The following is a 24115-nucleotide window of genomic DNA, read 5'->3' on the forward strand; positions in this document are numbered from 1 at the left end:
CAACTGCTCAATTTGCGCATTAGCTGGATTGCTAGCACGCAGGAGATCGCGTTATTGAGCCAATCGTGCTGCCTGTGATGGAAAATTTGGTCTAATATTCGGTATTCTTCCTGCGGGGATAAAGCGCCTTACCGCCTGAAGGACTATCTTTCTAAAGATTGCTTCACCCCTTCTGGCACATGTGGGGGGCGGCAAGTGACGTAGTGTATCGTCTATGTAGTTTGTAAAGCAGTGCCAGTCAGCTTTGGCTCCACAAAGTCGCTAGACTTCTCTACTGTGATCAAGATAGGGATGTGATCGGAGTTTAATGCCGTTTGGGCTTGCCAGGTGGTATGGGCAAGAAGCGACATGCAGACGATGGAAATGTCTGGGGAGCTTGAACATCGAGCAGTTATTCTCGTAGAGAAGTCTTCGTTAATTGCAGCGAAGTCCGAGTCGTCTATCTGGTCTGATAATGAAATACCGCGTGGATCGTTTGGTAGCTGGGAGTACCAACTCTCGTGGTGAGCATTGAAATCACCAAGTATTATTCTGTTATCTCCTTGCAAAAGGTGTGCTATGCTGTGATGATAACTAGTCCCAATGCTGTTTACGGGTGGAATATATACATTGACAATTTATAACTCAATATCTCCAGTTTTTATTGAGATGCTCATTACTTCCAGGTAGGGGTCAGGAGAGGGGGAGGGCGGTGGTACTGTCAATGTATAATTGACGCTTCGCTTTATGATAAAAGCAAGGCCACCGCCATGATCACGTTCCCTGTCTTTCCGAATGATGTTGTAATCACTGGAAGCCGAGAGTCTACAATCCCTGGTTAGCTTCGTTTCTTGAATGGCTGCAATGAGGATGTTATTAACATGCATAAAATTGGTGATTTCCACGACCTTATTTCTAAGACCATTACAGTTTAACTGCATGATCTTAAACGATACTTGGGAATCCCCGAAATGCAAAGACCGCCGGGTATGGTGCTGATGGGGTGGTATATTTAATATACTTGGCAGTTGAGGTGGAATTATTGCCGGGGTTTGTTGTTGTAGTAGAGGCAGATGTTGGGGTGTCTGCACAACACTGTGCGGGGTGAATTGCACAGGTGTGGCTGGGGTGGCAACTGTCGCCGGGGTTATGTTTATGCAACAGGGGGCTAAAAAGCTATAACTCCAGTCCTTGTGCGAGCGTAATCCAGAGCATCTTCTCATATGGCACCAATTTTTACAGCCGTTGCACTGAATTGATGTTATGTTCCTTCTAATTACGTCCTGACAGACAGAACATGTCCATTGATTTGAACAGGGTCTGCTGTGTCCGGGGGTTGGGGATTGGACAAAATTTTGTCCGGGGGGTGGAGTTTGGACACGAGATTGTGGGATCGTAATTATGGGGGTAGTGCTGGGGTTTTGAGGCTGCGTACTACAACAAGATCCTACGAAGCTGGGGTTCCAGTCGCGGTGACTGGTGAGTCCTGAGCACCTTTTCAGGTGACACCAGTTATTACAAACGGTGCATTGTACTGAGGTGGTGTTACGCATTATGCGTTGTTGACATACTGAACAGAGCCAAATACTGGGACCTGGATTCTGTTCAACGCCGGCTATAATTAAAAGGATTTTGAGCAAAATTGCCGACATATTTTGCTGACCTGGGGAAAAAACTTTCGGTTTGTACAGCTGTCGCTGAGTTGACAATCTTTGGCCGAATATGATTCGGGTCGTTCCGGAACGGAGATCCAATTGTCGTGGGAACGAAATGCGTATGTATTACATTATGCTGGTTTATTGTTGATGATTCTAGAGTTATGTTTCGCTGAGAAAGACTATTGTTCTGCGGATTTGTAAAATAGTTGCTGAAGTCTTCAGACATGGTGAATTAGTGGTAGAAAATCTATGTTAGTGGCATTCGAAAAGGAAATCATTTTAATTATTTGATGTAAAAAGTGTCCCTGAGTTGTTTCTGATAAAGTTAAGTGCGTTGTTTGCCATATATTTAAGAGAGAAGATTTCAGTGGATATTGAAACATTGGTTCCAAGTTCAGTACTTTTGCTCCAAACACTTTTTGTATTCATGTGGAGTCAATTGATGAAACTTTGAAAACTTCTTGTCCAAACGCTATAAAAATTGTTAGGTGAAGAAATTGACAAATATAAATATTCATTCTGAACAAAAGTATTTGTATTTTTTTTTTCTAATTTCCCAATATCTTCTGAGTGTGAATTGTTCAAGTTTTGTTCAACCAAGCGATTATATAACTGGGCGGATATGTGGTTTTTTTTAGAAGTCGTTTTATTTGTCCCAATTTGTTTTCAAATTTAAAGGCGCTAACATTTTCCAGTGAGCTATATACATAATAAAGCATCACTTGCTAGGTGCGTTAGGCAGTGAAAGTTGTATGTTATTGTGGCTTCACTATAATTCACTGGAACATGCTTCACAAAATTTGTTAACAAAGCTTGAGCGCAATCATTGTGTTTTGCATTTTTTTTCATCTAATAAAATGCGCAAGGCCAAACTTAATTGTAAAAAATGCGAATAAATTTTTTCGTCTAAAATATTTTTCAATATAAAAGAAGGAACTGGCGAAATTCTGTTGCCTTGTATCGCTCAAATTCCTTTAATCCTCGTGGCCTTCTACAAAACTTCCGCGGAGTTTGAGATTTGAGGTGCTGCAGTTGCTCATCAAACAACTTGATTTGTGCTGGTCGCAGCGAAAATGAAAAATGTTTTGTTAATCCATGCCGTCATCAAGGACTTAACAACTCCAAGGCAAACAACGTGCATGTAATCAAATGGAAATGATTTCACTACGTCTATTGGTAATTTCTCTATTGCCATTTGGGAATTTGTTATATGGTGATTTGAATATTTACGTGTTCTAAAACATTCATCAGTACGTAAAGCATTATTTTTTAGTTTGAAAATCATGCGCCTCTGAACATATTCTCCACTTTGCATACACTTATGACAGGAATTGTAACCGGTATGACTTTTGATACCCATTACTAGGGATCTTGCTGGCGCATCGCATATAAATGACCGGGAGCTAACTATATAACTTTTGACTTTGCATGAAAAATTAGACACAAAAACGTCATCTAGTTCCTCAACGAATGGTGTTAAGAACTCATTGACATAGAGAAAACACATAGAGCGGAAACTCTCCTGTCAAAGACCTAACTTAGTTGTCAAAAACCTAAGTGGTGAGAATGTATTAGTAGAAAAAACTATATGAAAACAAAAACAACACTCGTATGTGTAACTTTTTTGAGTAATTTTTTTGTTTGAGTTTTTTTAGAGTTTCCGCTCTATGTTCTCTATGCTCATTGACATCTTTGGGTTTACTATTTCCAGAATAAACGCCTACAGTGTAAACAGGCTTTGTACCGCTTACATTCACCAATATAGGCCAAGCTTGAGCCAATGAACTTTTAGCTATTGGTAACCCGTCAATATTGATATTTAATTCAATAGTATGACTATTATATGATGAATGAGTCAAGAAATCTGTCAAGCAGTCCTTTAGTCCATAGTGCACATATTCACCACCTGCAAGTGGAACAATTGGTGCATCTCTAGGTGTTTTTTCAATGATCTCGCGTCTTTTGGTAGGCTTGGTTCTATTTTCCTTATAATTGTCAACAGATCATTCACAAGCACTTTCATATTCAATATTGTTTTCCACAAAAGGAACACCAGTACTGAAATCTTCCTACAATTCACTTTTTTTTGGTTTTTTATTAATTAAAAGAAGATCTATTACTTCTTTAGTTTCTTTTCTAACACTTTTTTATATTTATTAGGCATTCTTAATTATTATTTTTTTTATTAATACACCGTGATACAATTTTACATTTTTTTGTTGGACTTGAACGACACTATACACATATGAAACCTGAGATCATATATAGTAGAACTGCGTTTTCAGTTTTTCATTTTGTGATCTTTTCTCCCTTTTAAAGGACTTCAAAGTTTTAAGGATATAGAAATTTCTTAAAATTTATTTAAATAGTTCTGCTCATTAGTTTTTTTATATGGATATCAAATGAAAGGGGACAATTTCTAGAAGTAGATAATTTTTTTTATTTTTACTTTTCAGGACGAAAAGTTGTAAAAAATGTCCTCTGAAAAATGTATCCTTTTATATCCTTGAGAATTTCCAATATATTTTTCTAAAAAAAATATATGTTGAAACCACTTTAACACATGCTTAAATTTCGTTCTTATAGCTTTATAAGTTAAGCCTAAACGAAAAAAACATATTAAGTTCATTAAAAAAAAAATGCTTTTATCGATACAGCAATTAAGATTACAAAAATATTAGATAGTACTTTTTGGACTTGAACAAGTCCACATACACATGAAACTGGAGATCGTATATAGTAAATCTGCGTTCTCAGTTTTTAATTTTCTGATCCTTTCTTCTTTTTAAAGGACTTCAAAGTTTAAGGATGTACAAATTTATAAAAAATTAAATAAATATTTTTATAAATGTTTGTCAAATAAAAGAAGACGGTCACCAGAAATGGAAACAATATTTTTTTAATTTTTCAGGACAACAAATTTCAAGGAAAATCCTTTAAACATTTTTTCTTTCATGTCCCAGATAATTTTCCTACTAATTTTAAAAAAGGGTTGAGTCTATTAAAAGTTAATTCGTTTTTATTTATCAGGATACATTGTATATAAAAAGTTAAATATCTTATGTGACATCAAGCATAGTAATTATGAATTGACACGTCAAAATTCTTATAAATAATTTTTAATAAGTGGTCATTTTTAAAAAGTAATATGAATGTCCTAATAAAAACAAATTTTGTGTTGTTTGTGGTTTATTTGTACCTTTTAATAAAGGAAAAAATTTAACAAAAGCTTTTGTGGATAAGTATGAACAATATTTTTTAATAAACATGGTTCCGAAGGCATGGTATATACCAGAAGTTGTGTGTAATTACTGTTAAAGGGGTTACTACGATCTAAGCAGTTCCCAATAAAATATGTGTACCCAGTAATTTGGTTGAAGCGGAGTGAGCACGCGCGATTTGTGTTACTTTTGCCGAAATCAGCCGAATACCTTCAGGCTGAAGAATCAAGATAGGGAGAAAATCGTTTACCATAAATGTGATTCAGTGCAGCCCGCGGTACTACGTTCAACATCAAATCCAAAGGCTCCATCGGAAGAGGTTCGCACAATTCCATGTGATGATTTAGATTTACTGAGTATCGGCTCTAGATCAGAACTTTATTCGGAATTTTTACCAATAGGAAATATGCTAGCCGATCCATCGCCGCATTTTATAACCCAAGCGGATTTTGATGATCTCGTGCGTGACACAAATATTTCGCAAAGAAGTGCTGAAGTATTAGGTTCCCGATTACAGCAGTGGAAATTGGTTTCTGAAGATTTTCGGGTAACATCAGTCCGAAAGCGTTCAAACGAGCAATCATTTGACGCATGTTTCAAAGTGGATGACCAAACTGGCATCACTTACGCAGATGATGTTGAAAAACTTTTCGAAACTATTGGCCATTCCTATGACCCAAATGAATGGCGCCTCTTTATAGAGCCTCAAAGGTGTGTTGCTTCACGTAGGTAATGCGTATCCATCAGTGCCAATTATTTATGGTACAGATGTTAAAGAAAATTATGAAAATATAAGCGCTATTCTAAAATTAATAAATTATGAGCGACATTATTGGATGATTTGTTCTGACCTGAAAATAGTTGCTATTTTAATGGGTTTAAAAAAGGGTTTGCCAAACACCAATGTTTTTGTGTCTTTGGGAAGGTCGGCGCAAAGATCTTCATTACACCGACCACAAATGGCAGCATCGTATTGTTCATCAGCTTGGACAGGATAGCATTGAGAATATTCCGCTCGTGCCGTCATCAAAAATAATACTTCCACCGCTACACATTAAATTGGGACTTATAAGAAATTTTGTTCGTGCACTCGACGTTGACAGTGAAGCTATGGTGCACTTGAAAAAATTGTTTCCCAAATTAAGCGAAGCAAAAGTAGGTTCGATTGCTAAATACTTATATTATTGTATTACCCTAAGTAATTTTTATACTTTAAGGTGTTTTTAATGGACCCCAACTAAAAAAATTGTTAAATTGCAAGGAATTTCCAAACCTTCTATCATCTATTGAGAAAAATAGTTGGAGGAGTTTAGATGCCATAATAGAAAATTTCTTAGGTAATAGATAATCTGAAAACTACGAATAAATCGTCCGCAATCTCGTTCGCAACTTTTGTGAAATGGGTGTGAATTATAGACGTGCAAGAGTGTAACTTAAAGTATTGTCAAAACAAATATACCATATACATAGCTGTTACTATGGGTATAAATATGAGAATGAGTATAACTAATGTTGTATGGTTTTGCTTTTGCACACACACTATACTCTTAAAAACAAAAACAGTTGTTTATTGTTTTGTATTGAGTATGTCATAAACTTCTTTTTTGCACACAAATAGCTGTTGTAACTAGAAGTATTATAAAATATTGTAGGTGAAACAAATATACAAGTGAACTTTGGTGAGTTGATGTGTATGTGCGAAAATTTATGTTTAAAAATGAACAACACGCAGTGGTTTAGAAACGTTTATTTCTGGAAATAATTCGGTATCTCGGGAACTATTGGAGATATTAATACAAAATTTCTCATGGTTGGAGCTGAGGTATTTTCGAGTTGATTTGCAGTTGATCAGTTTCCTAGCGCTAATGGAGGCCAGTGAGTTGCCCCTCAAAGTTGGTCACCTCGGATCTCAATTTTTTTAATAAATCGGCAAAAATTCATTTATGATCCGAATGAGCTGAAATTAAAAATATAAATAGCGCTTAAGAAGATCTACAAATAAGCTTACATGTGCAGGTTATCTCCATTAGTTGAAGAGTTATTTACGTTTATTTATTTTTAATTTTTCTCGATTTTTTTATGGTTTTTTAGATATGGCGGAGGGTCGATTTTTTTCTAAAATATCACCTATGTATATTGGCAATAAAAATCTAAATAAAAAAAAAAACTTGCTAACAATTAACTTGTCCCCATAAAAAGTTAAACGCATCCAACGTTGGAACATGTAAAAAGTGCCGTATTTTTGAAGTTTTTTCCCAAAAAAAAACCATATATTTTTATCTTTTGTAGAAAAAAATTTTCTTCGGGACTATATACAATTTTTATATGATCCGGAAATTTTTATATAATACAAAAGCGTGTAAAGTAAATTTTGGCTCACTTAAGCGGACACAACACCGCCAAGACCTATCCAAACTTGGCCAATTTAAATAAAAAATTAGATTTGAGTAAAAAATTCTAAAAAGGCAAAGCACCGATCCTCGAAAAAGCTTCATACTTGTATAACCGTATATGCTTCTTAAATATCTACAAAGTTTTTTTTCTATCACACGGTAAATAACATCACAGTAGGCAATTTTCTAAAAAAACTCAGTTTTTGTAACACATTTTACCCGGTTTAGGAATTTCGGTATTTAAAAATAAAAAAATTTAAAAATTATAATGTGGTTTATTTAAGGATAATTGAGTCTATATTAGTTCCAAATCTTGTTATGATATCTTTAACCGTTAAAATTTTACATTAATTCAAACTGTATATTTTTCTCCATGTAAAATCACCATATTATATTTTTTTAAGTTTTTAGGTAAATAACGTCCCAAAAAATGATTTGATTTTACTAAAATATCAATCAATCTTCAAGTCGTATGGTTTTCAACAATGTCAAATACTTATATAAAAAGGCCTTTATTTACTCCTCAAAAGTTCCAAAAACCTTGCCCCCTTTAGAAAATGTTTATGCTTTTTCATATATTTATAGTGGTTTAGGCTCCTATAATTCACAAACAAATAAAGAAACAGACATACATACTTATTTGTTGGTAAAATTTCTATAAATCATACACACGAGTTTTTATTTGCATCATACAATAAGTTACTTATTGTATTCCATCTTTATCTACTAGTATTTGCTTGTGTGAAACATAGGAAAACCAATATGTTACTCTCATTCTCTTTTTATCCACTCATACAATAACTGCTACAAATAATAACAATACCAACTTATAACAGAAACAACAAAATACTCATCAATACTCACTCACTTTAGTAAACACCCAGAAACTTGTACAAACAGTTGTAACTGTGCACGTCTTTAGTGTGAATATGTCACTGAATATACACTTCTTAGATAGACACCTAGATTTTTTCCCCGATAATTTGGGTCATTTTAGTGACGAACATGGGGAACGATTCCACCAGGACCTAGCAATTATTGAAAATCGCTTTAGAGGAAAGAGCACTTGTCGCATGCTCGCTAAATACTGTTGGTCGATATGTCGAGATTCACATACTCCATACAAACGGCAGAGCAAACGTCTTCATTTTTCTCCATAATATATTTTTATATTTCTTCTTTCTTTTATATCTTTATTTAGTATTTAGTATAGCTTAAATATTTTTTTTATTATATAAATTTAATTTTTTTATAATAATTGTTCCTGCTGGTACTAATTGGGAATTTGTTAGAATTATACTAAAATATGAAAGAATAAAATTTAAGTAACTCTCTTGTTTCATTTCCAATGATTGTCTTTTTTAACTTTGAAGTCCTTTAAAAAGAAGAAAGGATCAGAAAATTAAAAACTGAGAACGCAGATTTACTATATACGATCTCCAGTTTCATGTGTATGTGGACTTGTTCAAGTCCAAAAAGTACTATCTAATATTTTTGTAATCTTAATTGCTGTATCGATAAAATTATTTTTTTTTAATGAACTTAATAATATGTTTTTTTCTGTTTAGGCTTAACTTATAAAGCTATAAGAACGAAATTTAAGCATGTGTTAAAGTATATGCATGGTTTCAACATATATATTTTTTTAGAAAAATATATTGGAAATTCTCAAGGATATAAAAGGATACATTTTTCAAAGAACATTTTTTACAACTTTTCGTCCTGAAAAGTAAAAATAAAAAAAATTATCTACTTCTAGAAATTGTCCCCTTTCATTTGATATCCATATAAAGAAAAACTAATGAGCAGAACTATTTAAATAAATTTTAAGAAATTTCTATATCCTTAAAACTTTTAAGTCCTTTAAAAAGGAGAAAAGATCACAAAATGAAAAACTAAAAACGCGGTTCTACTATATATGACATAAGGTTTCATATGTATATGGTCCCGTTCAAGTCCAATTTTTTTATTTACCAATTATTTGCACAATTATTGTCCACTCACTATAAAATTTATAACCAAATGTACATGCAAAACACTTTCAACAAATTTACTAAAAAAAATGTAACAGTACTTGTTGACGCGTCGTTATAAGTACATTATAAGTGCATTATAACTTCATTATAAGTGTAGAACAAAGACAACAAGACTGTAGAATGCTTTGTAAAAGATAATTATTTTTCAATCGTCATACTGCTTTGTGCAATATTCGTCATTTATAAGCATACTGTAGAAAAAGTTGTGTATAATAAGAGTTTATAAAGCTTTGTTAAAAACTGCTTGAGAATTAACATTATAAAAACATTATTATAAATAAAATTAAGAAAAGCTTAAAAACCACTATTTATGTAAACTTATTTTCAAATTGTATTGCAGTTTGATTACTATATGGTATGTTGGGTAGTTGTCTCGTTGAGTGGACAACGACTACTAAAATGTAAGAGCGAAAGAATACGTCTGATTTTATTTTCCACAATTGTGGTATGCAGTGTTGCCGTTGGAAAATATATTATGAGAATATTATAGTCCAGATAATTCTAAATATACTCTGAAACTTTTACTAAAATCGAAAAACGTTAAATCGTGAAGGTCGAAGGTAAAATTTTTCAATATTTGGAATTTCTCTTGGAAAGATTTCGAAATGTTGTATATTTTTGGGCCGATTTTGATGAAATTTAACAAAAATATAACGTAATCTATAGGGTTTATAATAACAGCACAAGAATGGAAATTAACGTTTAATGGCACTTGGGGTTAAAATGACCCCAAACTTTTAAAATCATATTTTTTTTATGGTTTTAGAAGTTTGGGGTCATTTTAACACCAAGTGGTATATAGGGTTAATTTAAAATTTTCTGCTGTTTTTGTAAATACTAGGCTTTGTGTTATATTTTTGTTAAATTTCATCAAAATCGGACCTAAAATATACAACATTTCGAACATTTCGAAATCTTTCCAAGAGAAATTCCAAATATTAAATAATTTGACCTTCACGATTTATGGGTTAACGTTTTCCGATTTTAGTAATTTTTAATAAACAACTAAGAGAATGGTCCCTTAAAAATAACATATGCAATGCTGCATTAAATGAATTGTTGGCCAAAAGACGCCAGAACTTTAAAGAGGACTCCAATGGAAGTTGTGAGTCGCAGCTTGTGTGATGGTTTCTATTGTCATTATGGGCTAGAAAACCCACTAACAGATTTTTTAATTTCAAATGAGTACACATCGGATACAATAGAACTAGATTTCAATATAGACGGGCTGCCCTTAACAAAATGCTCAAACAAACAAGTGTGGCCAATTTTAGACAATGTGCCCGGCTATCCATACTATTTTTAATTGGCGTGTATGAAGGCTATTGCAAACCCAAAAATGCAAAACGAATATTTGACTGAATTTGTCAATGAAGCAAATAATTTGATAGCAAGTGGGATTTATTTCGAAGATAAATATTTTTCTATAAAAGTCCGATGTTTTGTAATGGATGCTCCAGCAAGAGCTTTTGTGTTGGGTATCAAAGGCCACAGTGGTTATTTTTCATGCACTCGATGTACCCAGAAAGGAGAAATGTTTAAAAACCATGTAGTTTTCTCTTATATTGAAAACAAAGAGACGATTAGACGTTCAGAAATCGAACTCATGGGGAGCACCATAACACTCATAGTACAACAGCAATTGAAAGTCTCCCAATAGATATGATAAACCAAATTGGGTTAGATTATATTCATGTGGCCTGTCTTGGTGTAACACGTACCCTTTTATAAGCATGGGTTAGAAAAAAATGTGAATTGTTTTCTTTGACATCTTGGCAAATTTCAAATATTTCTAGCCAACTAATAAATTTAAAAACAGCAGAAAAATTAAAATTAACCCTATATAGCACTTGGGGTTAAAATGACCCCAAACTTTTAAAATCATAATTTTTTTATGTTTTTAGAAGTTTGGGGTCATTTTAACACCAAGTACTATATAGGGTGAATTTTAATTTTTCTGCTGTTTTTGACAATACTAGGCTTTGTGTTATATTTTTGTTAAATTTCATCAAAATCGGCCCAAAAATATACAACATTTCGAACATTTCGAAATCTTTCCAAGAGAAATTCCAAATATTGAAAAATTTGACCTTTCACCTTCACGATTTAAGGGTTAACGTTTTCCGATTTTAGTAAAAGTTTGAGAGTATATTTAGAATTATCTGGACTATAATATTCTGAATAAGTTTTGCTTAATATTCATAAGAGTAAGGAAATAGAGCTCATTCGCCTAAAAATTGCCAAATAATTGTTTTTTCTCGAAAATTTCAAAATTTAAATCGTAGGTACGGAAAAACTATAAGAGATATTTTAATAATTTTTTCACATTTTTATTCCCTATTATATTCTTAATAAATCCCAATGAGATGATCAAAAAATTCTGAAATTTGTTTAACAAAATTTTAAAAATTTGAAAATGGAGTTTTGAAACTGCCGTTAAAAAATTTTATTTTTTTGTTCATACCTAAGAATAGGTCAACGGTATCCTACGAAGACAAAAACTCATATACAAGTAAATATGGACATATTTTAAGTAAACATGAGCTTTTATTTTAATATTTCTTAAAATATGTTAATTTTGTTCCTACATTTCTTGTTCTAGTGGCCTGAGACACGTTATGGCCTGGCGAATTTTTAATAACTTTAACATTTTTTGACCAATTTCTCTTTCTTTTTTATGTCTCATTAGAACGACAATTACGTACACATTTCGATTCTTTCAAATAAAATTGCAAAAGTAATTTTTTAATGACAAAATTTTTACAAAAACTGAAAAAAATGGATTTTTCCCCTTGTAAATGCATCTCAAAATTTCAGAGGGCTTGCGCACGTCTTAACCCCAACCGATTTACCTAAAATTTTTTCAGGATGATTTTTTTTACTAATGTTCACCAAACTGGGGGGTGAGAATGGCCAAAATCCAACTTTCGTCTATTAGGGGCCACCCTAATGTATATGGGCAATTCCATTATGTCGCACGGGACCGTCGTACACATTTAAAGTGAAAAAAGTCAAAATAAATCGAATTTTTAGTTTGATAAAAGCTTAATTTATAGCTCTTAATTAGCCCTATAATTGGTGCTAAATTTGATTTTGGGAAAGTTTTAATTTTCAAGATAATTGCAAAAAAACCGAGGCATGCGCACGGGACAAATACAGAAGTCAATTTCGCGGCCAACAATTCAAACGCCAATTTCAGCAAAACCAGAGGCAATATTTCAATGTGACTAATTTTAGAATGTTGTGAATTGATGTCTCTTTAAAATGATTTTGATTTTACGCAAAAATTAGTTATACTTTTTTTTTAAAATAAATTTTAATCAGAGTAGCACGGGACATTTTTTCCATTATGTTGTTTATGTGGTTTCATTTACTTTTTTTACGACATAGTATATAAACAAGCTTAGTATAAACGTTTTAAATTAACAGAAGTATTCAATGTATTTATTTCAATATAATATCAATATAAAGCTTAGTCTACACGATATGTTGTAACAGCAAATGTGTGCTTAAACGCATATGCTTAAAAATAACAACAAATACCTCTATCAGCATATTCAATATGTTAGGTGTCTACACGATATGATGAAAGTAGCAAATTTGTTTAATTTTACATATGCCAGCAAATGATAATTCAACATATGAGTTAGCATAAAATTGTTGTGTCTACACGATATGTTGAATTTCATATGATAATATGTACAGTGGTGGCCAGGAATTTAAGACAAAAATTGTTTGCTAAATTGCACGTGATTGTCAATTATTTTTTCAAATATTTCCACAAATATGTATGCATGAGGATTGTTTTAACACAAAAGTGTGTTTTATTCGACTGTGTCAATTCATACATATTCACCACGAACACATACAATTTTTCTACAACTTGACCAAAAAAATTTTTTTTAAATAAACATATTTTCTCACATTTATATCATTATATTTTTATTATTATAAAATATTCGGACCAAATTTCGTATTTTTAGTTCCATTAGTTTCGGTCATATCATGTTATTAACAGCGGATGTTCAATGAGGTAGGTCAACGTATTTCCACATATCTTTGTCCATATATGCTTTACCGATTTTGCCAAACATTTTTCAGAAACTAGAAATATTAATAATAAATTTCATACCCTTAGAGGTACTTTTATTTTGGCTCTATCGCACTTAAAATTCAGTTGATGAAAAAAATTCAAGCTACGGTAAAGCTGAACAACTCTTGTGAACATATCAATACAATCTGATACAAATCGTGTCTAGGCACTTTCAATAGCTCATAAAGATCACTTTGTACCTTAATTTTTTTTTTTATATTTTTATGCTAAAACAAAGATTTTTTTGAAACATATTTTAGGCGCATAAATGTCTTCCAACAAATATATATTTTCAATATATTTACATTTTAAATCAGTAGTAAAGTGTAATTTGCAGTAAATTGATAAATCAGGCAAGACTACATGTTAAAATATATATTTTATATGCTAGCAAATTTTGTCGTATGCTGAAAAGTTTATATACACTTTTTAACAAACGATTGAAATTTGTTAAAAAGGAAATATATGCTGTCTAAACGATATGCTAAATTTGTGAACATACGTTTGTTGGAATTGTTAACAAATGCCCATCATATGGGATTAAGCATACGTATGTTGACAAAATTATGTGTCTACACGATATGTTGGTACTGGCAACATATCACAGGGGCTTATTCGTAATATATACGAATAAGCCCCTGCCTATACCAGACAAATATTTACTACTTTTGTTGCCCATTGCAACAAAAGTAGTCCAACTGGGCTATACTTGGAATGCTTTTCACTTCTCTCCATTTTTGTCTAAATTATATAACAAGGAATGATTTTTAATCTGATCTGATTTTACTATATTTATGTGGTGCATATTTACATGATTTATTTCATTTATGTAAGAAAAAATAATTTTTAAATTTCACACTTATGATGTCGCACTGGACAAACTTTATATGAGTACCAAAATCATAAAAGTTCTTATTTTTCAGTAAAGTTTCATGTATTTTAAATGCATAAAAAATCTCTGTTTCGACTCAATATTTGATAATCTTTCTGCATATACTTTCGACGCACTGATACCAAATGTTGTTTATCAATGTCGCACGGGACATCGAAATATCTGATAATGCAAAGCAAAAACTTACAGGTATTTGCAATCGCAGAGTTTCTTATGCATTCTTTTTTGACCTTTGTACCCTCAGGAAGATTTTAGATATCAAAAGTTAATGCATAACGTTTCACTTTAAGAACTTGTATCAAAACAAAATGTGCATAATAAATATTCAAATCAGAAAAGTTGCCCTCGAATATCTCGAAATGGGTTATGAATAAATTGAAAATTTCTTTACATTATTTAAATTTGATTGTTTCCCTATAAAAATAGTATAAAACAAAGTGTTTTCAAACACTTCTAATTTTCTGGTCTCGGTGGACCTTTCGGTGGAAATGCCCATATTTAATTTTCGGAATTGTGATATATTTAATTTTGATCATATTATTTACAAAATCTTAACAATTATTTTTTTTATTATACTAATCGATAAGCCCATCACTTGGCACCCACTTTTCCAAATCTTCATTCAACAAATTGTGTACTGAAAACATGGACTCACATGTGTCCACTTTTAGCCTATTTATTTTTCATTAAAGTTAATTTTGAAAATACTCTGTCAGTGGACGCACTACGTACGTAGCAAAAGAATATAATTAATTTAAATTTTTGTTGAGCGTATTTTTTAAATTTCCTATTCTGTGCCTAAATTCTTCCAAATTAGAAATTCTAAATATATCCTCATATGTTTTATCAAATTAGTATCTGGGTCATTTATTATACATATTGAATTCCGAAATCAATTCAAAAAAGTTTATTTCCGGAACGGAAGGAGAGAGTAAAAAATTACTCTCTTTTCACACATACGGGTGATACAAAAACAAAATACATGCAATACATTCTCATGAATTAGGTTTCTGACAACAGACAGGTTTTTGGCTCCCAGTTACCAATCTAGTTGTTGTCTATGCTGAAAGCTCTTTATAATTTTTTTTTCAATTCTTGAAATTATTTCTTTAGAGTTTGTAATAAAAATTTAATGTATTGATTTTTATATCAATACTACAAGAAACGGAACATATCTCCGTTGCTGCCTCAGGTCCAATATATATTTTAGTAGTTCTTTAACATGTGAATCGCCCATAAAATCAATTTCTTCTATATTTATTTTTACAAAGTTTTTAAATATTTCTAATACAATATATTTTGTTCTAGAAACCAGATATATTATTTGCGATGATTCGCTTTGAAAATTTGTATTTAATTTGTTCATAGTTTTAAGTATATATCGAGCCCTAACCGCAAAAATAACGTAAGCGAACTTTTTTTCAAAATTGACTTTTTAATGAAAATCGATGGAAAACTTTCGTGCGCATCAACACCCGAAATAATGAAAATTAAATGTTTATATATACAGAGATATCGCAATTTCAATTATATCGTAAGCGACACTCACCTTTTTGCCTTACCGCAAAAATAACGTAAGCGACATAAAAGCAAAATGGGGCAGTAAATGAAAGTAAGAGTAGCCGAAGAACTAGAGAGAAAATCAAAAGAAATTGAAATACAAAAAGATAGATGTACTAAATGTGATCAAGGAACAAATTTAGACAGCATTTAAGTTTAAGAATTGTTTGAAGGAACAAAAACAAAGGAGGGAAAATGGTTTGCTTTTATGTGCTAGTTTCGACCTTAAACAAGTTTTGAATATGCCTCATAGTAAAACAAGTATGGTTGGTCAAGCACGACCATATAATACCTTACTCTAAGAAAAAGAGCAAAATCATTTTTCTTTTAAAATTTCAATAATTTATATTTTTGAGTGATTTTCGAAATGGGCCTTATATGGGAGCTATGACCAATTATGGACCGATCACCATGAAATTAGGTCGTGTGATTTATGTTTACATGAAAGTTTTAAGTAGAAATTTATAACCGGTTATGGCCAATAGGCTAGGTTGTTGAAAATAAATAATAAATAAATAAATAAAAAAAAAAAAATAGTTATTTATTTTGAATTTTATTTGTATACCAACATTTTTAAGAGATTTATGCACGTTAAAGTGATTTTTGGAAGCGGGTCTTATATGGGAGCTATAACTAATTATGGGCCGATCACAATAACATTTGGTGACATGAATTCCGTATATATAAAACTTATTTGGAGCAAAATTTGTGGATATATCCATATAAATTAAACATTTATAACCCATAAAGTCCAATTTCGGTAGGACATTTGTATGGGGGCTAGGTGAAATAATGGACCGATTTTAGCCAGTTCCAATAGGCTCCGTCCTTGGGCCGAAAAATGATATGTACAAAATTGCGACCTGTACTCTGCGCACAAGCTTTACATGGACAGCCAGCCAGACGGACATCGTTTAATAGACTCAGGAAGTGATTCTAAGTCGATCGGTATACTTTAAGGTGGATGCTAGACAAATATTTTTGAGCGTTACAAACATCTGCACAAACGCATAATACCCTCCCCAATATGGTGGTGTAGGGTATAAATATTACACTGTTTTATTCAAGAAAATACTAGTATTACAATTTAAGCGTTTTTGGATTGTGTTTTTTATGGGGTGAAAAAGACGGCAAACGATGTTGTAATGAAATTTGTACAGCAATGTACAAATATCTCCTTATACATGAACGGAAAACTGTGAACGATTTATGTTTGTATACCGATAGCTGTGCCTGCAAACTCATAATAAAGCCATGTTAACCATGATAGTTTATTTCATCCAAATTCATATATCATCCAAATTACTTACTACCAGGTCTTACCATGATGCCTGTTGATTCTATTCACTACACAATATAATCATTTACTCGAAACCGAACTGTATGGGCTCCAAGTGAGTGGTCTACAGTTATTCGAAGTGCAAGAACAAACCCTTACGGTTATGAGTGTATATCGTTAAAGCACTCTGATTTTCTAAACTGGAAAATGTTTTCTGATCTGCTTCATCCAAAGATAGTAAAATTAAGCCCGATGTTGTCTGCAATTTTTGATATAACCGTGATTACAATTAAATACAGCTATTTAGACAATAGCGAGGAAAAGACTATTAACATTGATTTAAATACTTCTCGCTATACAACACAGAATTAAAATTTCGTCACATAAATTCAATGATATAAAACGAATATATTGCCCTAAAACATTCCCAAAATATTAAAGACGCCTTAAACGAAATATATGAAGAAGATGTGCCTTAATTTCCTATGCACCTACTATATTATGTTAAATCTTTACTATGATTTATAACAAATGTTTAATTTACTGCAGAAAATATATTTTTTCGAAACTTAAGAAAATATTTTTTCTTTGTAAAGCATTTATCGTATGCGCCACAATTTAGTCTCAGCTGCCTGTAATAGAGACGGTAAAAATAACGTAAGCTCCAAAACAAATTAGTTGCTCACAAAATAAACTTAAAAATGCACTTATCGCATGTATGATACCATTAATAGGACACATTTTAATTTTGAAAGAAATCCTTCGCACAACTTAAAATAAAAACGAAAAAAACCCTCTCCTATAAAATTTGATTTTTGGCGCTTACGTTATTTTGGCGGTTAGGGCTCGATATACTAAAAAATTTTAAAAAAATTTTGTAATTGTGGACAAACCAAAAAAGGGTAAAAAATCTGAAAAAGTGGCAGATTTAGTTCATTTTAGGAAAGGTACACAAAAAGTGGCACGTTAGCTGAAAAAGGGTCAAAATGCGATTTTAGTCGCACAACGGTAACGCCGCGGCTTTACAGTTGTGCGACAGCCCATACCAGCGGCGCGCCGGTGGTATGGGCTGCGCATGTCTGCTTTGGACATCCCTGCTCTATGGGCTAAATAAATTAATACACATAAATATAAACTCAATGTTTCCAAATACTCATTGCACTCATTGCTACATATTTAAATATAAATTAATACGAAATTTGCGTAGTTCGTTTAATATTATATATTGACTTTAACAGAAATTTTCATTATTTTTTTCATTAAAATAAACATAAATAAGAATTTATTAGAAATAAACAGTTATTATATATTGTACTTATGTTTTTTATTAATGACTTTATAGATAACTCTCGATTAACTCAAAAAAATAAAGAATATAAAAAGGATGAGGACTTCGAAGACTCTAGTGCGGTTGAAAAAGTCGATGTTAAAGAAAAGAGTGATGATCTTTTAAGTGATGCTAAAAAGGAGATTAACTTTGAAAGTATTTCCGCATCTGAATCAACAAATAATTTCACAAAGCGACATTTTTCTGATATTGATGAAGATGAAAGCGATGAAATTGATGATACTAAAAAGAAAAAAAGAAAAGATCTGGAAAATACTAAGGACACAAAACAAAATAATATTCGTATACCAAACAGATTGGATAAAAATTTTAAGCAAGCGATTAATTCTAAAAATTCTACAACTTCTTCCAATAAAAGTTTGTATTTATGTGATAAGGATGAAGTTAAAAATAAATTCCACGATACGGATTTAGATGACGATGATTCAAAGAGTGATCCACTCTGCAATGGAGGACTAAAAGTTCCCCCTCTAAAAATTGTGATTCCCCAACAAAGTTGTGCTATTGATAATGATGGAAATGGTTCACGAACCGGTAAAATTAGTACTTCAAGAAATGCCGCACTGCCATATGTTGTTAGTTCGAATAGCGATTCAAATGAACGGGATGCTTCAATTTTAAATACAAGTCCCCGAGATAGTCCCATCAAGATTAATCTATCGTGTACAGTAGGAGACGATAAAAATTGCAAACTAATGAATGAAGAGAAAAATTTGCGAGTTTTAAGGAGTGCACATCGAATTGGGTTAACTACTCATGATAGAAATTCGAATAATTCTTCGCCACAAATTCCGAGCAATTCTCCCTCTCCAGCTTCATCTACAACTATCGATTTGGTTGAAGGAAAAATTGGCTTTTCTAATGCAAATATCAGTCCCACACACCAAAGTACATCATTTGAAGCTGATAATATATTAAACCTCCCAAGTCCCTCTACCTCGTCTACTTCATCATCAAAAGAAACAATGGGAAATATAGCAGAACTTCATCCTAGGAAAAGGAAAATTAGAGCAAAAAATGATGAGGTAAAATCGTCCAATACAGGAAATAACGTAAACAGTGATCCAATATTATGTACTGATTCTCATCCTCATGATATACCTTTTACAAACTGTTTTCAAATGTATATGACAATAAGAAAGCAAATTGAAAAAAAATGGAAAAATGTTTTTTCTGTTAAACCGAGACCCCCACAAGGGTTTAACGAGTATTTAATTAACAAAAAAAAATATCTTTTATATCCTCGACAAAATAAAAACTGTCCAGAAATACCAAACTCAATCTCATTTCAAATGAGAGATATATTTTTAATCCAACAAAAAGAAAGATTTGATCTTTATCAACGTCATACAGTTGAAAAAGAAAAGCTCTGCCTTAATGTTGAGCAGGAAATTATTAGAATTCATTCCAAAGCAGCTAGAAGCATGAGTTATCAGTCCTTACCATTTTCAGTATGTACATACATTAAGGACGAAGAAGTTTATAATATGCTTACACCGGAACTGGACGACAAGGAGAAAAACGCTCGATGCAGATTTAATGGAAGATTGCTGTTAAGCTGGCTTCAAGATGTTGATGATAAATGGGAAAAAATCAAGGTACATTTTTTCTATAAATTATGTTTTAGTTTTTAATATAATAAAACTAAAAATTTTCCAAATTATTTGGGGGATTCAAACGGTCTGTTATTATGTCGTATTGTCATAATGTCGTAAAATATTTTTTTAGTTTAAACAAATTCTTGTTGTGCTGCAAACAAAAAAGTGTTATTTTAAGACAAACCAATAAACATAGTTCTAAAAGTCTAATTAGTTTATAAATTTTTTGTTTAAAACCCAACAAAAATTTATTTAAACTAAAAAAATATTTTATGACATTATGACAATACTACCTAATAGGAGACCGTTTGAATCCCCCAATTGTATATTAAATTAAATGTTTACATACTTTGCAATAAACCAAACGATATCGAAACGATATCATATAGATGATATAAACTATCATATATAATATCGTTTGCGTGTAGAGTTTCCGAAGATTTTAAAAACCACGGTTTCGGATTTAAAAAATTGAAAATCGATCGGACTCTGTTTTGTGATAATTTAATCAATATTAAGTGTTAAGGGTACTTTTTTAATATATATGTTAAATTAGTTAGCTTATATACATTAAAGTTTGCTAATATGCTTCTCAGTAAAGAAATAATCATGATACAAGGAGTACTTTTTTGGTCCTTCAAAATTGTACTTTTTGAATTTTCTATAATATTGAAACTAGAATCAGGAAATTACTTTGATTTCAAACTAGACGGGTGTTCAAATGTGGAAAATTTGAGAAATCTAATGGTACTTTTTATTATATTAAATTATTTTACTTATATACATAATAGTTGGCTGATATGCTTCTGAATAAAGGGAATGATATTGAGGTAACCTAAACTGTTAGTATTTTTTCGTTCTTCGTATTTTTTGAAATTTCTATAATAATGAATCTATAAGCTGAAAATTAAACACATATGTTCCTGACCAAGTTATAATCTAAAAAGGAACTCACAGGTACTTTTTCCAACTATAATACTTTTTGAATATTTTATAAGGATGTACCTAGATGATTTATGGTTATGGTTTATTGTAATGGTACTTTTTGACTATTTTATAATAATAAACCTAAAAATAAAAATTGAGACACATGATTATACTATACAACAAAATCAAATTTTTTCCAATATTACAAGGTCAGACCAATAAATTTTGATAGAGGAGACAAAAAAAAAGACATATGTATCAGCGTTTTGAAAGTTTACATCTGAATTTCATCAGAGGGGGGGTTAAAGTTTCCCAACTCTGACAATTTCTTATTGTTAATCGGCATAATAAACCATGTTATCCTTACATTTTAGGTATAAAATGTGTTCATCAAATTTATGTAAAATGTTACGGAGAACATTTTTGTAGAATATGCTAACCCTATAAATCCTAGGGTTAATTTCTTACTTATTAAGAATTTTATTTTAAAGTACCCCCAAAATTTAGCATGAAAAAAATAGTTAAAATTTAACTAAAAATCACTAATATCTCTATTATTTTACCTTCGATAGCAAAATTTGTTTTATTTTAGAAATTGATGTTGGTGTATTGTTTTTGATTCCAAATGATCTAAAAAAAATTATTTTCATTTTCAAAATTAGTTATATCCCCAATGCGCACCCATTGAAGAACGCTTATATCTAAAATATACTGGACATTGTATCTTAATGAAGTGGAATTGCCTAGAGCTAAAAAAATGTAATTAATGAATACTTCCTATCCAGATTCTTAATAAAAGCGAAATTAACCCTAAGCTCTCTTTTGTTGTGTCTTATTTCTGTCTTTCTGATTGAATTTTCCGTTTTGGTGTATTCAGGGACTTATAATAAAATTTCACGGACAATATTTTTGCCTGTTTTAATTATGTTTTTTGCTCTTTTTTAAAAGAAGGACAAAAAAGACCCACGCCTTGAGGATTTAGAGGGTTAACATATTCTACAAAAATGTTCTCCGTAAAATTTTACATAACACATTTTATACCTAAAATGTAAGGATCACATGGTTTCTTATGCCGATTAAAAAGAAGAATGTGCCAGAATTGGGAAACTTTAACCCCCCTCAAATGAAATTCAGATGTAAACTTTCAAAACGCCGATACACGTGTCTTATTTTTTGTCTCTATCAAAATTTATTGGTCTGACCTTGTAATTTTTTTTGGTGTTGTACAGTGTAATGGACACAGAAATATGAAATTAGGCATTCATGATGCTGAGTGGGAATACAAAATGTCTTGATGATACTTTTTATTCTAATAATACGTTTCGAATGAGCTATAATCCACAATACACTTCTCTCTATTCGCTTGTGGCGTACGGTTGACTTTTAAGAGAATTAAAAAAAAAATAAAAAGCGTGTTAGTGTTTACAGTTACTTTTTACTGTGGAATTTTCCTACAAAGTAATAAAGATCTGTAATTTCGATTTGAATTGGTGTTTTTTTTCTAATTTTTACGTGATTATTAATATCTTAGTTGCGTGTTAAAAAAATCTCGAGGATGGGGGACGACGCTGCGTCCCCTGTTGCTCACACATCATCACAGCCGGATTTCGAAAATTTCTTTCAATCGAATTTGATTACTGATTTTAGAAAGTCGCGTGGTAATGTGAAGAGGACAAATTCTAATCCTGATGTCGCGGCACCTTTGGCCAAGAACAACAAGGTAACCTCATTAAATTCGTCAATTCCATCTGATCTCAGTTCTTCCCTGACGGATTTAGATGACACTGTACCTCAGTTTTTGAGAATGGATGTAGTTCCGGAGGTATGTAATGAAGTTGAGGTTGTACCCAATGGACAATCTGGGGTATTTCAGGGTGACACTATAATTTCTAGACAAAATTTTTACCATTTTTTATGAGGGTGATTTCTTAGTTTTGGTTGATTCCTCTAATGCTGACCCTGGCAATGAGAAGATTCGTAATTCTCTTTTTCTATATCAGAAGATTAGAAAGGAAAAAGAGTTAATGGCATTCGTCTTATCACTCCTGTAGGTAGAACTTTGTACCGCATTAAGTTTGATTCTGCTGCTAATGCTAATGAATTTGTTGGTAAGGATTTGAGTCAGATTGGTTTGAAGGCTTTTATTCCAGATACCTTTGTTTATTCTTATGGGGTGATTCATGGCATTCCTTTGGAGTTGTCGGAAGATTATATTTGTGAGTCTGCAACTTCTGACGTTGATATTGTGTCTGATAAGAGGTTTGTTAAGAAGGATAAGGACAGTGGTAAGGAAACGCCAACGTACTCTGTGAAGATTGGTTTTCGCTCAGGCAACATTCCGGAGCACATTATTTTAGATTTTTCACATATTAAAGTTAATATTTACTATCCCCCACTCAGACAATGCCACAATTGTGGTCGCCTTGGTCACACATCTAAAGGTTGTCGTTCCAAGAAAAGATGTTTGAATTGTTCTAATGAGATTTGTGATGGCAATTGCATTAAGAAGTGTCTTTTGTGTGGAGGTCTATCTCATTCCAGCAGAGATAGGAAATTGTGTCCCAAATGGCGCGCGGACGATAATTTGAAAATTATGACCATTAAACGCCTCTCTAGAACTGAGGTGATAAAATCTTATTCGACTAATCGGTTTGATATATTTAATGAATATGATGGGAATTTCCCATCCCTACCGGTGGCTAAGTCTACCCCTGTGAAGGATAGGGATCAGGAAGTTAATAGGATTCTTACCAGACGGAGGTATAATCGTGTAGTGTATGCGAAGCCTCCACCCCCTAGGCCTGTACCTATTTATGTACCTCTTCAACCTGTTGATACAGATCCTTCAATGCCGGTGATTTACAGGGAGAATAAAGCTAAGGTTTCGGATTTTGAAAAATCTTTGCCGAATTCTCGTCTTTTGTTAAGGATTTCTTTACCAAGGAGGGCAGTGGTTCCCACCTTCGTGTACTTAATGATTTCAACAATAAAATATCTAATGCTCTTTCTGAATTACTTACATCTGGTGATCCATCGTCTTCTCCTTCTAATTAATAATGAAGATTTTACAGCACAATGTCCAGAGTTTAAGATCAAACAAGTCTTCCATTGAGTTTTACATCAACAATTAT

At 32.0% G+C, this 24115-nt stretch overlaps 1 protein-coding gene and 1 pseudogene across 1 annotated transcript in view; one reads left to right on the forward strand and one right to left on the reverse strand.

Moving 5' to 3' along the window:
- The window catches only part of LOC135953365 (uncharacterized), a 165802-nt gene that overhangs the window by 101178 nt on the left and 40509 nt on the right, over window positions 1-24115 (forward strand). Inside the window, exon 2 of the mRNA XM_065503240.1 lies at window positions 18454-20057. Within this exon, the coding sequence (XP_065359312.1) occupies window positions 18454-20057 (1604 nt within the window). The remainder of the gene's footprint in view (window positions 1-18453; window positions 20058-24115) is intronic.
- LOC135953798 (uncharacterized) lies at window positions 1856-2832 on the reverse strand (annotated as a pseudogene).

The sequence above is a fragment of the Calliphora vicina genome, chromosome 3, assembly GCF_958450345.1.
Source record: "Calliphora vicina chromosome 3, idCalVici1.1, whole genome shotgun sequence".
NCBI lineage: Eukaryota > Metazoa > Arthropoda > Insecta > Diptera > Calliphoridae > Calliphora > Calliphora vicina.